We start from the raw sequence: 16,187 nt of genomic DNA, 5'->3' as shown, positions 1-16,187 counted from the left end.
AGTCAACAGACGAAAGGTCAGTTTAAGCTCTAACCTCAGTGATGTGACTCAGTCTCCTCCGCCCTGTGGCGAGGGGGATTTAAGTCTAATTTATTGATTAATGACCCAACATGATTGTTAAACAAATACACCAATCATGAGGACTTTCCGATTTCAAAAGAAGGTTTGATGTTTGAAGTGTTAAACAATTAAAAACCAAACTCAGCTTGAGTCACTGCAAAACAACAGAGTCTCTCAGGAGTGCCTTCTGGGTCAAATACAGTCATTCATTATGCTGTCAAGACACAAACGGATTTCTGCATGAACACGTGTAATTAATGGGTATCACTGGATCATAGCTGACGTTCCCCCTCTGGTATAGACTGATTTAATATGACCTGATGTAGTTTGGGCCAATCACAGCTTCTTAAATTTTAAGCAATGAAGATGTCAAAATGTAAGGAGGCTGCAAATGAAAGTACAAAGGCATCGTGATGATAGCGAATCTTTGTTGAGGGCTGTTACAGACTCGCAATGTGAAATATATAGTTGTATCAAAACATTAAGAGCTCCCCCTGCTGACTGGCTGCAGTATAGGTCATAAGCCCCACCCCCTCCATGTTAACAGATGGGACATGGGTAGAACTCTAAAATCCAAAAACAGGTTAATGTTTCTGACTAGTTTACTTTGAATTAGTAATTGATGTTATAAAAAAAAAGGGATAAAGCAGGATCAGCTTAGATCTGACTCTTCTTTAGAATGTCTTTTCTTTTGGAATTCTGAGATCAAAGACAGAATTCTAAAATGTTGTCTTTGATCTTACAGGCAGAATTCTAGAATGTTGTCTTTGATCTTAAAGACAGAATTCTAGGATGTCGTCTTTGATCTTAAAGACAGAATTCTAGGATGTCGTCTTTGATCTTAACGGACATAATTCTAGAATGTTGTCTTTGATCTTAAAGGCAGAAATCTAGAATGTTGTCTTTGATCTTAAAGGCAGAAATCTAGAATGTTGTCTTTGATCTTAAAGAAAGAAATCTAGAATATTGTCTTTGATTGTACAGACAGAATTCTAGAATGTTGTCTTTGATCTTAAAGGCAGAAATCTAGAATGTTGTCTTTGATCTTAAAGACAGAATTCTAGAATGTTGCCTTTGATGTTGCCCAAACCTCCTTCCATGTTAAGACCATGATTGACAGCTCTGTTGACCAATGAGGCTCCTGCAGCTCTGTGTGCAACAAATTATCAGAGTAGAGGAGGAACGTTGGGGAAGAGGAGAAGAGTAACTTCTGAGCAAGCTTTTGTTGTTTGCAGGAAAACTGTCTGTGGAGGCAAAAGAGTCAGAGACTAACGTAGCCCTGACGCCCGTCTGCTCTCCTCTGTAGACTTATACTGTTCATTGATCTTTATTAACATAGTTTGAGTGCAGATAATAGTATGAGGTAGAGGACCTCAGTTAACCTGACTTCATTCTGGTTTCTAAAACTCCTGGAGGAGTCTGAACGATTACCAGTACACAGACGAAGAAGCCTTGGCCCAGGTATCCAATAACAGTAACCCAGGAATCTGCTCACCACACCAAATTTTCTAATATATCGCCTGTCAGACAAAGCAGTTTGATTTGAAGACGGCTTCAATCTAAAAGTGACTCAAACAGGTTTGAGTTCTGCAGCACAGACACGGTAACAGGCCGTGTGGTTGGTGTGGAAGGATTGAGGAGGTTTTTTAATAAAACTGCAGCCACAGGTTTTGCTAAGCTGCTTAACTGAAGGTGAGTGACAGAAACGAGGAACCGTTTGGGCAAGAAGCAAGTTTTCATCCAAACAGCATAAACACAAAGTCACATGACTCTGAAACAAAGCTGAGTGTGATGGGGTGATCCGTGGGAGCGTGTCGCAGCAGGACGCTGCGGTTTCTCCCTCTCTCTCCAAACTGACGTGCCCGAGCTTTAACCCACATGAAGCCCTGAGCCGTCTACAGAGAGGAGCATTGTTGTTTTATCTAGGAGGTGGCATATGTTACATCTGGGAGTCTTTGTTAATGTCACTCAAACATTTAACTACAATGTGTGCATGCAGGTATAAACATGCACATGACATGAAAAACTGCACCACACGCAGTCACACACAGAGCTGCATCACACACGGGGAGCAGATGTCTGGAAAGTCCCCGTTCAGTCATGACATCAGGTCCCTGCAGAGTAACACGGAGGGTGTGTGCATGAGGGGTAACTGAGGATGCTGATCTGACATTACCAGGATGACTAACTCGACCACTTTTAAGACCAGACTCCATTAACCACCACAACAAAAACAAGACAAGATGGACCTCCTCAGACTCCGGCTGCAGGAGAACTTCAGATAAATGATGTGGAAGAAATCCATCAAGAGTAAATATTTAACCACAGAAACTCCTAAATATCCACAAGTACTCTGTGTTTTGTACACAGATGCAGCAACTAGGCCAAGTGTGGGGAATGTTTGCAGGATAAAAGCGATTAGAAAGGATGGAAATGAGAGGCTGATCCTCTGTTTTCAACCCCTGCAGCTCATCTCAGTGCAGTCATGATGAAAATGGTAACAAAGCTTAAATTAATGTGAACAAAACAAAGTTTTTACTGTAATTATTAGAGCACACAGTAAGAACAGAAACAGTTCAGACTCTGGAAGAACAACCAAACAATGCTGGAGCAGCTGCGAGCTCTGAAGAATCATCTCCTTTGGAAATATTTATGTATGCTTACGTTTCTGAAAGCTGCTTGGAGCCCAGAAAGCATAATTTTCATGACAAAGTTAACGTATCAAGAGTCATCGGATCCAACTGCCAGAAGACTTTTATACTTTTGTTCTCAGGACTCATCGGCTCCTTCTGATGCCTAGAGTTCCTGATGATAAACATGATAAACTTTTCAATTCTGGAATTCTGTCTTTGATGTCAGAATTCTAGAACACCTGCTGCCCACCCTGATGGTGGGATCCATCGTTTCTGATGCTGCGTTCCAGGAAGTCAGGAAATCTAAGCACTGATTGTCTTTACTGACACAGCATCAAGCAGATTTGTGTCTCAGTGCAAATGTTTGATCTAGAACAGATTGTTAGCTGCTCTTCATGCAGATATCTGTTTATAGAGAGAAAGAAATCCTCCTCAGGTTTACAACCATGGGAGCCGACATTACGCTGGATTGTGTTCCTCCTGCTTTTGCGCTCCATACAGACTGACTGATTATGAGCTTTGGCTGCATGACAGCTTTTAGTATTCTTCTGTTTGGGATGTTAGCAGACAATAAATCAGATTTTATCACCTCCAGAAGAACTGCAGCTACCAGAGGGTGTAAAATGTATAATTATCTTTCATTATCAAAACCTCGGAGCGACAGGAGAAACCTTGATAGGCCTTTCCTATGATAATAAACCTTTTTATCATAACATGAGTCAGTGTGAATAACTCAGCGTGGACTCTTGACCTCACCTATAACAACACCTCTGCTGTGCTGGGTGTGAGTCCTTGTTTGACCGACTGATCCACCCAAACCATGAACCTCAGGTGAGGTGACTCTCTACGTCACCTCACCTGATTTCCTCCCATACTTCACTCCAATATAAACAACAAGAGGACTCTTTACGTAAACATGGGTCCTTCTAAAGAATGTGTTTGACCTACTGTCCTCGAGGTAAAGCATGGTCCTACTTTATATATATGCTATGCCTTCATTCAAGTGAAATAACTCAAATTAATGAAACAAAAGCTCTCATTGGAATTTCTAATACTTTGTTGATCAATCTTGCCAAGAGTCGATTTCTGTGCAGAAGTAAAGTTAAGAAGAAGAAGCTCAGTGTGAGGAGGAATGGAAGTTTAGTGCAATAACAAGTGCATTACCTGAAAAATGTACATCATCTGAGTCCTTAAAGAGTCTTAGAGCTTGTGCTCTGCTGTCGGGGCTTGACTGCATGTTTGAAAGATTAATCTGTCAGCATTAAGTCGTATTAAATGACCACTTAAGCACCTAAACATGAGGATCATATGGAGGACTCTTTCATAGTTTCATCACGTTTGGCAGCTCTGCTTGTTTTCTGCACACGCTCAGAGCGATGCACAAACAACAGAAAGTGTGGAAGGAGCAGCTCAGTCTGATCTCTGAGAGCAGCTTTCTGCTGTTCTCTCCGTTTCTCCTGAGTCAGCAAACAAGACAAGTTTTGATCCTCCACCGGGTGCCAGATGACTTGTCTCTGCTTGTTTAATTTCACTGTCTAACTCATGCTGATGACGGATACACCGGAAAGTGAGACTTCAGCCACAAAGGTGCAGAAAGTTTGAAACTAAAGTTGACCTAATCTGGCAGAAAGCACAAAAACAGAGCATGCAAAATGCTCCTGCAGGCAGAACAAGAAGGGTTTTGTCAAATATTAATATTTATCTCTGGATGTCAGGAGAACTGAAATGCATTTTCACTGCAGAAGTTTTGCAGAGGTAAATAATTCAAGCTTGCAGATATTTCATTTTCGCAGCACCGGTTGTTCAGAAAGTATCACAACCTGTAAAAAACTTTCATTGCAAACATCAGCCACTTAAGGAAGAAGAAAAGCTTCACAGCTTGAGCTCAAAGTTAACGTTCAGCTTTAACAGAGACTGAAAACAGAGCACCGCTTCGATTACAGCTGAACTAAACGAGGAACAAAGCATGACTTCATTTCTGACTTTATTAAAGTTTAATGAGCTCAGGTTTTACTGACTGTGAGCTACATTAAATCACTAACATGCTTCAGTCTCTTGTCTCCCTGTCACACATGTCCTCTATTACTCTAATCTGATCTGCAGCTCTCCCTTCCTCTACTCTTTAAAGTTCCTCTTCACCTCCTGAGCGAGTGCTGGACTCACCTGCAGCTGCTTGTGCTTGCTGACGGCTCTCCGGTCATGTGCAGGCAGAGAGTGAACACAGAGAAAAAGGTGCAAAGCCAAGATGCTGCTGCAGAACATCATCTTGTTGCTGAGACGCAGGCTGGCACAGACACAGTGAAGCAGAGCAGACGGAGGAGGAGGCTTAGTGAAGGCTGCCGCTGAGGAGGAAGAGTGTGAAGGAATGAATGACGGCAGGGGATCTTATAGCCTGCAGACGGATTTCTTTGTCCTCCTTTAATGACACTTTTACGAGTCGGCTCAGCTGCACTGCTGCGTTTAACCCATTTCATTCCAAACCTACAAAGTTCAAGAGCAATGCAAAGAGAAAGTTAAGTAGTTATTGTAACCTGATAACAGAAACACAGAGAGGATCATCCTAAAATACACCTTTTAAGGAGTTTGTTTAGTAGCTTCAGAGTTTTAATTATTTATTTATCTTTATAAAAACAATCCTGAGGAAGACAAATAACTCCTTTGATTTAAAGTTGTTTATATAGCTTGCTATATAAGTCTTAACTGTTAAGATAAATATGACTTTATGCCGGTATATGACCCTATAAAAAAAAGGAAATGACTGCAGAGTAAAGGGATACAAATGCAACAGGATGATCTTCATCAGGTAGAAAGTTCTCTGAATCAAACTGTGCATCAATGTCCCCTCTGACTGTCTGATTTTAAGAAATGTCTCTTCTTCTTCAGCTTTTGCAGGGGACGGTTTTAATGATTGTAGGGGTCCACGCACACCTTCAGTTTCTTTAACAGGTGTGGACGAGGAAAAGTCCAAAGACAAGAAAAGAAAGAGAATACCTGCAATAAGTAAAACAAACTCAGAGGACTACCTGTTATTTTTCTCATTCCATATAAAGTTACTTTGGGTACTTATCAAAGTGCTATATAAGTCATATCAATTATTATTATTATTATTATTATTATTATTATTATTATTATTATTATTATTATTATTATTATTATTATTATTATTATTTATAATATACCTGGGAACTACATAAAAACAGACAGCAGCTGTGTTCACACATGCACAAAACTCCTGAAATTTTCAGGACGGGCTGCATGTGGGAACACAAACAGATTAAATCTTTACCTTAACTTTACTGTAACTTTTTCTGATCAACCTCCTGGCAAAACCTCTGCAAAAATTGAACCCAGCATAAAGGACTAAAATCTCTGTGCACAGCTAAAATTTCATGATTTGAGGGATGTGTGTGAAAAGGCTATTCAGGAAAATTTAAGGAGCAGGAACTTCTGGAAATTTTCACGAGTGCATGCTGAAGAGGTTCTAGATTTTGACTCTGCTATTGTTGCAGCTTAGAAATATTTGTATTAATGAGGCATTATGACAGGAATATTATTTTTGAAAAACAGTTTAAAAACAGAGCATCTTGGTGAATAAAGTCACCAAACAGAAGACGGAGTCCTCGTTTGTTTCATGGGTGCAACACCAGCAGATCTTACATCTTCTCTCCTGTCATCATTTACATCTCTAACGTTTTAAACAGCGTTTCCTTGGAGTGTTTAATCATTTTATTTCCAGGGCTTTCCTTTAAAATTAGTCACTGAAACCAGCTTAATCATAGTTAACTCAGAGGTTACAGTGTGCACCCTCATATCAGAGGAATGATTGTGATCGGCCTGAGTCAGGTCAGGTTATAAATCAGTCTGAACGGAGGAGAAACAGACGAATCTGAGTGTGCGTTAACAGATCTGTCTGATTCTCAGGTACGTCAACCTTTGTTAGTAGACTCTTCGTAAATACAGGTGAAGGTCTCAGTTTCCTCCTACTCAACTTTATCAAACCAGAGTTTCCTAAATGACTCACACAGCACTTTACTCAACTCCTATGTGATCCTTAACCAGACTTCTCCTCCACAGGTTAACCACAGCCGGTCTGGAGAACAATGATCCTCTGTCTGCTGTGGAGTTTCCTCCTCTGATTCGTAGCAGCGGTGTAATCAGAGCAGCTGCTTCTCTGTCCGGAGGGAACACTCTTCAGGTTCTTTGTAGGAACAGCCTCAGACTGACAGCAGAGGGAACGTCTGGCTGAAAGACACAGATTTATGTTTGATAACAGAGACAGTTCATCATGTGTAACTTCACGCGCTGACAGGTGGATGTCTGAGCTTGAATGTTCCCCGTATAGATTTAAGAGCTGTTTCATAGCAGTGTTTGAGCTCCGTCACAGGTTCAGTTAGTGAATTCTGAGATTCACAAACTCACAGAGACAGGAGTGATGCTGGACGCAAAACATTGATACCCAGAGAGGACATAGTAAGACAAAATAACTGAAGTTTTTCCTCTCACAAACACATTTTCAGCTCATCCACATCCGAGTTCTTGAATTTGTATTTTGTAGATTTCTCATCAAGAAAACATCACAGACTGTACAAAAGCGACGTAGTCTCCCTGACGTCACCCATTTGTTTCTGAAGCAGAGTTTTGATTGGTCGCGGCCGCCATATTGGAAATGCTGAACTCAACCTAACTTTCGGATGACTTAACTACAGGTAAAGAGGTGGGGTTAAGGCAGCCTTTAGCCTCCATTCTAATAGCTACAGTGTGCCCACCTGTCAGTCAAGTCAGCCATGCCCCTAATTATGCAGAACTTAAGTTTAATATCTTCATAACTAACAAATTACAAAAGAATCTCAGCGCTTTACTGTGTGTGCTGCTGGAGAAATGAGGTGTTCAGACCGAAGCTGTTTTTTCCACGTTTATTTCTGCTGTAAAGATCAGCTTTTTTGAATAGGTGTGTATGTGGCTTCTGGTGTTTCTGGAGCTAGCCTCTAGTGGACACTCAAGGAACTGCAGTTTTTAACACTTCTGCTTCAGCTTCGTTTCTCAAGAATGAAGGTTGTATCTTTGAAAAAACTCCCACTGCTGACAGTTTTTAGCTGAAGGCTGCTAACAGCTTGACAGCTGATATTTTATGTGAGAATATGAGGTTGAATTTGGACTTAAATCATCCCAGAAAAACACACCAAATAATACTGACACAATAATTGGTGAATAATATGGCTGTTGTTTTTCTAATAAATAACTTCATGCAACATCTGGCCAGTGGGTGGCAGTGTGGGGTGTTTAATAACATCCACCAAGGTGGCTGGTGTGCAATCAAACCATCAAACCTCATGCACTCAGCAGAAAACTGTCTCTGAATAGGTGTTCGCTGGAGAGACCACTGTGCTGTTTGGGTTAGGGAGAAACAATCTTTTATTTATCTTTCAAAGACAGACTTTGTAGGCTTGGACTTCTAGTGCTGTGAGGCAGAGGTTTTACTTAAAGCTGCTGTTGGTAGTCATGATATAAACATCAGTTCAGAGAGAGAAGTCGAATGTCAGCACTACCCCTCCCCTCTGTGCTGTTGTAACCCCGCCCACAAAAGATTGTTGTGCGTGTTCTATGCAAGCAGCAACCTCCGGTCTAAAAATACGAATCCAATACGAAAGTGTTAAAAGCTGCAGTTCATCAAGGATCCGCCTTGAGGCTGGCTCCGGAAGTACCAGAAGTCACATACACATGAATGGGAAAAAGACGATCTTTACAGCAGAAATAAACATGTTTACAGACTGGTACAAAAGATGAGTGTAGTCTGGATAGCTCATTTCTCGATGTGCTCTCACTGTGAGGGGGGTGAATTTTTTCTAACGCGGCAATTTCGAAGATATTGAGATTACGAATCTTCCAATGAGAGGCACAGCTGCCTGCGGGAACACTACAGCTGTTGGCTAGGAGGCTCAAACTCCGCCTCTTTACATCACACTGGCTCCATGGAAGCAATATGGCTGCCGCCAACGATTGGTCTCAAAACAGCTCTTCAGAAACAGATGGGTAACGTCACGGATACTACGTCCATATTTATACAGTCTATGGTTCTATGAGGAAGAAATGGCTTCCCAGCCAATCAGGGTGACTTAGTGGGGCCTCCACTCGACCAATCAGGACAGAGGGTTGGGGAGTAGCTCTGATTGGTCCATGATAATGGGAACAAGGGGAATAATAACATTACTTTATACATAGGCATTGGAAAACACAGAGATTTCTCCATAATCTCAAATTACTTCGCTTACCGATGAGTACCGATGGGTATTATGACCTTTTCTCCAAACCCAGCAGAAAAAAAAGTAACGTTTTTTACACCATTCCTACCAATAGCAGCTTTAAGATTCATGGTTTGGTGACTTCCTTTGCACCTGATTAATTTAATTTTAAATATTTATTTTGTTGAAAAAAAAAGGATTAATCACCAAATATCAAAAATAATAATAATATAATCAAAAATATATATTCATTATTCAAGATTACCAACATTTATCTGAAATAAAGCTTTTAATGTACACTTTGTTTACCCTAAATGCACCACAGAACGCCACAGGAAGTCATTCCTGTCTGTAGCCATCAGATTTGACAACTCCTACCTCTGCTGACTGAACTATATTCTGTACTCTGTGCAATAATGTGCAATACACTGTGCAATATCCCTTCCTCACATAGCGAACTGTAACTATTTTACATTTCTGTATATACTCATTAATAATCCAATTTATATTATTTCATTCGTATTTATATCTTATCTTACTCCTTCTTTCTATTCATATTTTGAATTTTTCATACTGTGCATAAGAGCATTATGTAACAACTGAATTTCCCCCGGGATAAGTAAAGTATTTCCGATTCTGATATATGTTCACCCTCTTCTTATATTGGAATTTGCTCTTAATATATTAATCTAATAGACCCGTTATCTTTTTAATATATCCTTTATTTTGAAAGTCTTACCGGATGTTATTATTTTACTTTGAAAAACTTGAAAATGAAGAGGAGAGATCACGGAGAGATGAAGGGATCCCCGATGACATTTTCAAACCGTGTCCGTCCAGCAGGGGGCGCTAATGAGCTGGTGAGCCTTTAATTGTCTCCGCGCGTCACTGAACCAAAAGAAGAAGAAGAAGAACGGGAAGGAAAGAATTAGCTAGCCCGCTAACTCCTTTAGCATCTTTCTGCTGTGTAGTGTTGTGACCATGGCGCCTTTAGACCTGGATAAGTACGTAGAAATAGCAAGACACTGCAAATACCTTCCTGAGAATGATTTAAAGGTGAGTAGCTGAAGATGTAGATGTTATTATCACTATAGAGTGAAGTTTGTTCACCCACCGTGGCTACACTTGTTAGCTTACGTAGAGCTAGTTAAGGTAACGGTTATTTCTGAGCTGATGTTTGTGATCATCTGAATTCTGATTCATCGTCAGTGTGGAGGTTAAAGAAAGGAGTCTGTGCTGCTGAAAGCTAACAGTTATATAAGAGTTACTCTACAGGGGAGGTAAACAGCCCCGTCACTAAGTTTCAACATCACTCAGCTTCACATTTACATCACGGAGCTGAAGTTAGCCTGTGATTGGTTCCGAGACAAGATCCTGATCCAGAACCACTACACATGGACCTCTCAGACCAGGCCTAGAGTCTAAAGGGAGCTGGTTACATATTCGTTAAACCTGGGGTTAGATTACCTCTTGGAAGCTGCAGATTTAAAGGTGTTTATTATCATTATTTTGATTAAAAGTGAGCAGATATCTTTCAAAATTCCACCCTGTTTTTTGAAATGTAACCTATATTTAACCAGGAAGTCACATTGAGATTTAAAACCTCTATTTCAAGGTGGCATCCTTAAAGATTTACAAACACAACAGGGAGAAATCACAACAGGCAACACACACAGCAGGCTTTCAAGATAAACATCCACACTTCTCTTTATGATCATCTTAAATGTGTTCAGTGATAGTCATATTTTAATATAAAGTAAGTTTGTCCTCTTTTTGAAGATTATTTCATGTCCAAGGTGCAGATCTATTCAAACCCGGGGACAGGAAAGTGAAAGAAACTTGCTAAATGCTGCGAAGTGCTCTGCTGCTGCAGACTGAGTCCTGTCTGTAAGATGGGACTGGATCTTATCCTGTCTTGATGTTAGGTCTTTGTTAATAATAGAACATAGAGTATGGTCTAGACCTGCTCTGTTTGGAAAGAGTCTGAGGAGAACATTTTTTGTGATTTGGTGCTTTATAAATAAAGATTGATCGATTGTGGAATATCTGATCTGTTACTGATCATCAGTTTTCAGGGTGCATCATGAAGTTATAAAAGCGTTTATTAGGGTCATTTGTGGATTGAAGCTATAATAATAAGATATAGTAGTAATGCATGGTTGGTGTGGGGTCCAATGGGATCTCAATATATTGCCCCCTGAGTTCCTACACCCTGCACAATCATGTTATCAGTGGAAACAAACATAAACTATACTCCTGTCTCAACCAAAAATCAATCCACCAATTTCAGACAGTGCAAAATGCAGCAGCCCGGCTTTTAACTAGAACTAAATACATTTCCCAAATCACACCAATTTTAGCATCCCTACATTGGCTCCCTGTTGTTTTTAGGATTGATTTTAAGATACTTTTCTCAAACCTTTTTCTTAAGTTTCTGCTGTTCGTTAACTAACTTAGTTATTATTAACTAAGGGGAAAGACTGCTGTTTGTTTCTCTGCTCCTGACTCCTGTAATAAGTTACAGCAGCGTGTTGAACCAAATGCCCTTTTACCTCTTGGACAATTTAAAAACTTGATTTTCAACCTTTTAACCCCGCTTTGTAACTTTTTCTACTAGGTTTACCTGTATATAGTTATTGTATTATTTTAATCAACAAGCCCTTCCTATTTTAGTGCGTTTATAATCAATCCCCTACACCTCCTTTTATTTGTATTATTTTATTTTATCTTTTAATTGTTTTATCTCCAAATCACAAATCATCCTATCTGACGACTCTGATGCTCTTGTTGTTGTTGTTGTTTGTTTGTTGTTTGTGTTTTAAATGTCTTAGTAACTGATTCCATATCATTGTAAATGAGGGTTTCCCCTCAATGAACTCTGGAGTATAAATAAAGGTTGATTGATTATATAGAATGTATTTTGTTGATTTGTACATTTAAATCAAATATGGCTGTCTGTTTTGATAACTCACTTCGAACATCTTAAATGTAAGGATGTTCTGAATTCACACGTCATCATCATGGCCTGATAAATGTGTTTATTGAAACCACGTATGCTCCATGCTGCATGTTTTTTGGGGGGTGAAAGGTCAGAGAGTTGATGCATCCATGGAGGGAAAATGCAACTGAAAGACATAACTCACATGAACCCTGAGTCACTGTTAAAGATGAACATTAGTGACAGCTCTTACCATCCTCAGCAGGGCGTCACGTCTGTTCTGCTTCATGATCTCTGTTTAATATCTCTAACCATTCTTCTTCTCCTCACGTTGATCTGTTTCAGAGATTGTGCGACTATGTTTGTGATTTACTGCTGGAGGAGTCGAACGTTCAGCCCGTCTCGACTCCAGTCACTGTGTGTGGAGATATTCATGGTCAGGTACGCCCCAGTGACACACACTTCTATTTGAACTCAACACACCCTGGATTATAAATAAACTGAACCAACAAGTTAACAGGTCATGGTTTAATGTTTTTAGAATGACTCGTCAGGAAGTGATTTAATGATATCCTATACTACATTCAACTGAAGCTGCTTACTTATGAAATACATTTCTTATTAAATAACATTGATTCTATTTGCATTTAAAAAATCAATAACAGGCTGACTTGAAGGATAAATAAAACTTACAATACATGTGACTTTAAGGTCGTGATTAGTTGACTTAATCAGACTTGAAGTAAGACATTTGTTATTAGCACTTGGCTACTATTTTTAAGAAATGTTGATGTTATAAACCTGTAAGTTCTGGAGCTTTGCAGAAAAAGAAAATAGTATTGCAAGATTTTTTTGTAGGATCAAATATAGGAATTTTCCTGCCACTCACATTGGTACATTTAATGAATTAAAAATGTTCTTGTTACCCTCACAGTCCTGGGATCCCTAGGATCCCTGGTCAGTTTGCTGGCTCTTAAAGTTAGCGAGAGAGAGACACAGAGACACACAGAGAGACACAGAGAGACACACACAGAGAGACGCACACAGAGAGAGAGAGAGAGAGAGAGAGAGAGAGAGAGAGAGAGAGAGAGAGTGTGTCTGTCTGAGTAATAAAGGAGATAAATCTTTGAGAGCAAGGGCGGCTTGTGAGGAGAAGCATTGAAACTAAGAATCAAGATGTTATCTTCTGATTGTGTCCCGATGTTTTAGTTTCCATGAGGCTGCTCTTCATCCTCCGTGTTGTCTCTCTGCACTTCTCTCTGTTTCACCTGCAGCTCTGACACAACCACGACACAGTGCTTATCACAACCACCCTGTTCCCTGTAATGAATAAAGAAGCTTCTCTGTTTTGTTCCTCTTCAGTTTTATGATCTATGTGAGCTCTTCAGGACCGGAGGACAGGTCCCCGACACAAATTACATTTTCATGGTGAGTGGCTGAGACTTGTCTGTCATGATGCTCACTTTGCTTCTTCACATTCAGCCAGCGTTGTGCACATTCACAAGTTGTGTTTCTGATGTGTATTGAATTGGTTTAACGACGCTGTGTTCTTCCTTCCTGCAGGGAGACTTTGTAGACCGAGGATATTATAGCTTGGAGACTTTCACACACCTCCTCGCTCTAAAGGCGAAGTGGCCTGATCGTATCACGCTTCTACGTGGAAACCACGAGAGCAGACAGATCACACAAGTGTACGGCTTTTATGGTAAGTTCAGTGTGTTCATATTTAATGTATTAAACTGTTACTTATTAGATGTTTATTTAACCTCAGTGCTGTGTGTGTTCTGCTTTCTTTAGATGAGTGCCAAACAAAATATGGGAACGCAAACGCCTGGCGGTACTGCACAAAGGTGTTCGACATGCTGACCGTGGCAGCTGTGAGTTTATTCAGGGTTTTTCTACATGATGTGATACATCCTATAAGAACATTGCATCATACATAGGATGTTCTTTACCTTCATAGATCAATCAATACTCCAGAGTTTGTTTATTTTCATTGATGAACTATGAACGGATGAAAGTCCATCCATGAGTCCTGAGTGCTGCAGCAGATTCCTGAGACAAGTCCAGGACAAGAAGGATTTTATATATCTCTGCTCAGTCTCCTTTAACATCTTTGAATCCTGTGTTCTCAACAACTGAGTATGGTTGCAGATGCGCTGCCATAAAAACACCAAGGGCATTTGTTATCACTCTGGCTCACTCAGGATGAACAGCCGGCTCTTTAAATACCAGAGGGAGCTGAGTTTGCACTGCAGGGCTTTTTTGAGTCAACAAGTTGGACGTGTTTTCAGAAACATACCCGACTACTGCTGTGTGTGTACGTCTAAAAACCTGCAGCCGGACCAGGCCAGTAAAAGAGACCCTGCTTTTATTTGGATCCGATTTTTACTTAAGAATTTATATTTTGCATCTTCACACTCCGCAATGATTCAGAGGTTTTGAAACACACCAGTCATATTATATTAAAATTTAACCCATTAGATCATATGTATCCACTCGGTGATCATATTGCTGGACAGGATCCAATATGAAAATGTCCGTAGCCTGCCATTTTAGCATGCTAACCGAGATGGATTGATTTGACATGACGTGTGATCAGTTTGCCTCTGGTGTTGCTCATCATAATGAAAGTTATTAACCGTCATCAAGGGGTTTCGACCAATCAGACACAAGCATCTTACATGCTCAGAAGATCAGGAAGAGAGCCGGGTAATACACAAACAACGTTATTTATCAGCTGAGGGAATGAGAGATGTCAGCAGTGAGTGTAAAGCCTGTGAGTGTCAGTGTGGTTTTAGGTTCATGTTGCCCCCTAGTGGTCAGAAAGTCTCAATGCCCCTTTAAGAAACAAGCTCAGGGATTTTTTCATGCCCGATATGAACATATGCCAATTTTTCGTCTCAGCTTATCGACGAGCAGGTGCTCTGTGTTCACGGTGGACTCTCACCGGATATCAAGACTCTGGACCAGATTCGCACCATTGAGCGCAACCAAGAGATTCCCCACAAGGGGGCCTTCTGTGACCTGGTGTGGTCCGACCCGGAGGACGTGGACACCTGGGCCATCAGTCCCCGAGGAGCAGGATGGCTGTTTGGCTCCAAGGTCACCAATGAGGTAAGTAGAGGAGCTTTGACCCTCTGTGCATGATGTTTTTTAATTATTACATTTATTTATTTAATTTTTGTTGTTTTTTTTGTCTTTTTTGTCTTGTTGTATCTTGGTCATCATCTCTCTGCATGACCGTCTTCTTTATTCATTGTTCCAACACAAAGAAAAGCCTTATCCTCCCTGTAGCGTCCGCTGTTTGAAGGTAACCATCTTTTGTTTCTTTCAGTTTGTTCACATCAACAACCTGAAGCTCATCTGCCGCGCTCACCAGCTCGTTCACGAAGGCTACAAGTTCATGTTTGACGAGAAGCTGGTGACCGTGTGGTCGGCGCCCAACTACTGCTACCGCTGCGGGAATATCGCCTCCATCATGGTCTTCAAAGACGTCAACAGACGAGAGCCAAAGCTGTTCCGCGCCGTCCCCGACTCCGAGCGCGTCATACCTCCGAGAACAACCACGCCGTACTTCCTCTAATGACCAGGAACGGTTCTCCTTCCTCTCCAGAAATCTCAAACTTATTTATATGCAACGTATTTCAAAACATTCACGGGAGAGACGTCCCCTCAGGTTCCTTCCTCCGTATTTCTTCTGTAGTGAAAACAAACTTCTTCTTCTTCTGCCCCTTTAAGAAACAATTCTTTAAACTTCATATTTTATCACAAAGAAAAGGTTCTCTGATTATTTTTGACTTCCTGTCTCCCCCTGAAGCAGAAACACGTAACCCGGTGATATCTGGCAATAACAGGCGTACGTAGACGTGACATTTATCATTCTTTCTTTTGATTGTCGCAGTTTGAGCTCATGTTGCCTTTTTAAAGTCTCTCCTCTCAGAAGATGATCTCTAATAAACTGCTGGTGTGAGAATCAGCTGCTGAGCCACCCACAGCACTCTGCCTTAACTGCTGGTCTGATTCATTTTTACACTCGTTTTAATTTATTGTTTTTAAAGGTGTCTTCTGTTTCTGCTGACATGATGTGTTCTCACGACAGGTGTCACTCTTAAGCTGGTTTTTATTTCCTGATTCCATGTTGTGATGAAATGTTTCAGGAGGAGGGGCTTCTAGAAGCAATATAATTGATCTTTAAACAGTTCCTCAGTGTTTGTGTAATTCTTGAGTGACTCAGCTTGGTGCGTGTTTGTGACAGAGAATCGCTCTCAATGACTTTCCTCTGTTTTGTAAATTCAATAAAACTTTATTCATGAA

At 40.5% G+C, this 16,187-nt stretch overlaps 2 protein-coding genes across 2 annotated transcripts in view; one reads left to right on the top strand and one right to left on the bottom strand.

Moving 5' to 3' along the window:
* LOC117831002 (stromelysin-3-like) overlaps nt 1-9,982 on the bottom strand; it is a 23,526-nt gene extending 13,544 nt beyond the window's left edge. Inside the window, exons 1-3 of the mRNA XM_034709406.1 lie at nt 9,672-9,982; nt 6,715-6,935; nt 4,857-5,174 (exon numbers count right to left, since the gene is read on the bottom strand). Of these exons, the coding sequence (XP_034565297.1) occupies nt 4,857-4,958 (102 nt within the window). The 5' untranslated portion in view covers nt 4,959-5,174; nt 6,715-6,935; nt 9,672-9,982. The remainder of the gene's footprint in view (nt 1-4,856; nt 5,175-6,714; nt 6,936-9,671) is intronic.
* On the top strand, nt 9,753-16,187 carry ppp6c (protein phosphatase 6, catalytic subunit). The gene is made up of 7 exons (XM_034709407.1): nt 9,753-9,988; nt 12,216-12,311; nt 13,233-13,298; nt 13,434-13,575; nt 13,668-13,747; nt 14,778-14,987; nt 15,208-16,187. The coding sequence occupies exons 1-7, from the start codon at nt 9,914-9,916 to the stop codon at nt 15,454-15,456; spliced, it is 918 nt and encodes a 305-aa protein (XP_034565298.1). The 5' UTR covers nt 9,753-9,913; the 3' UTR covers nt 15,457-16,187.

This window comes from Notolabrus celidotus, chromosome 19 (assembly GCF_009762535.1).
Source record: "Notolabrus celidotus isolate fNotCel1 chromosome 19, fNotCel1.pri, whole genome shotgun sequence".
Classification (NCBI taxonomy): Eukaryota; Metazoa; Chordata; class Actinopteri; order Labriformes; family Labridae; genus Notolabrus; species Notolabrus celidotus.
This window is presented reverse-complemented; position numbering and strand designations above follow the sequence as displayed.

What these genes read in the sequence shown, in the direction of transcription:
- ppp6c (XM_034709407.1), top strand. Translation starts at nt 9,914, where the DNA reads ATGGCGCCTTTAGACCTGGATAAGTACGTAGAAATAGCAAGACACTGC. An exon ending in ACAAGTGTACGGCTTTTATG is followed by an intron (nt 13,576 to 13,667) that starts GTAAGTTCAGTG and finishes TGCTTTCTTTAG; the next exon opens with ATGAGTGCCAAACAAAATAT. An exon ending in GCTCCAAGGTCACCAATGAG is followed by an intron (nt 14,988 to 15,207) that starts GTAAGTAGAGGA and finishes TGTTTCTTTCAG; the next exon opens with TTTGTTCACATCAACAACCT.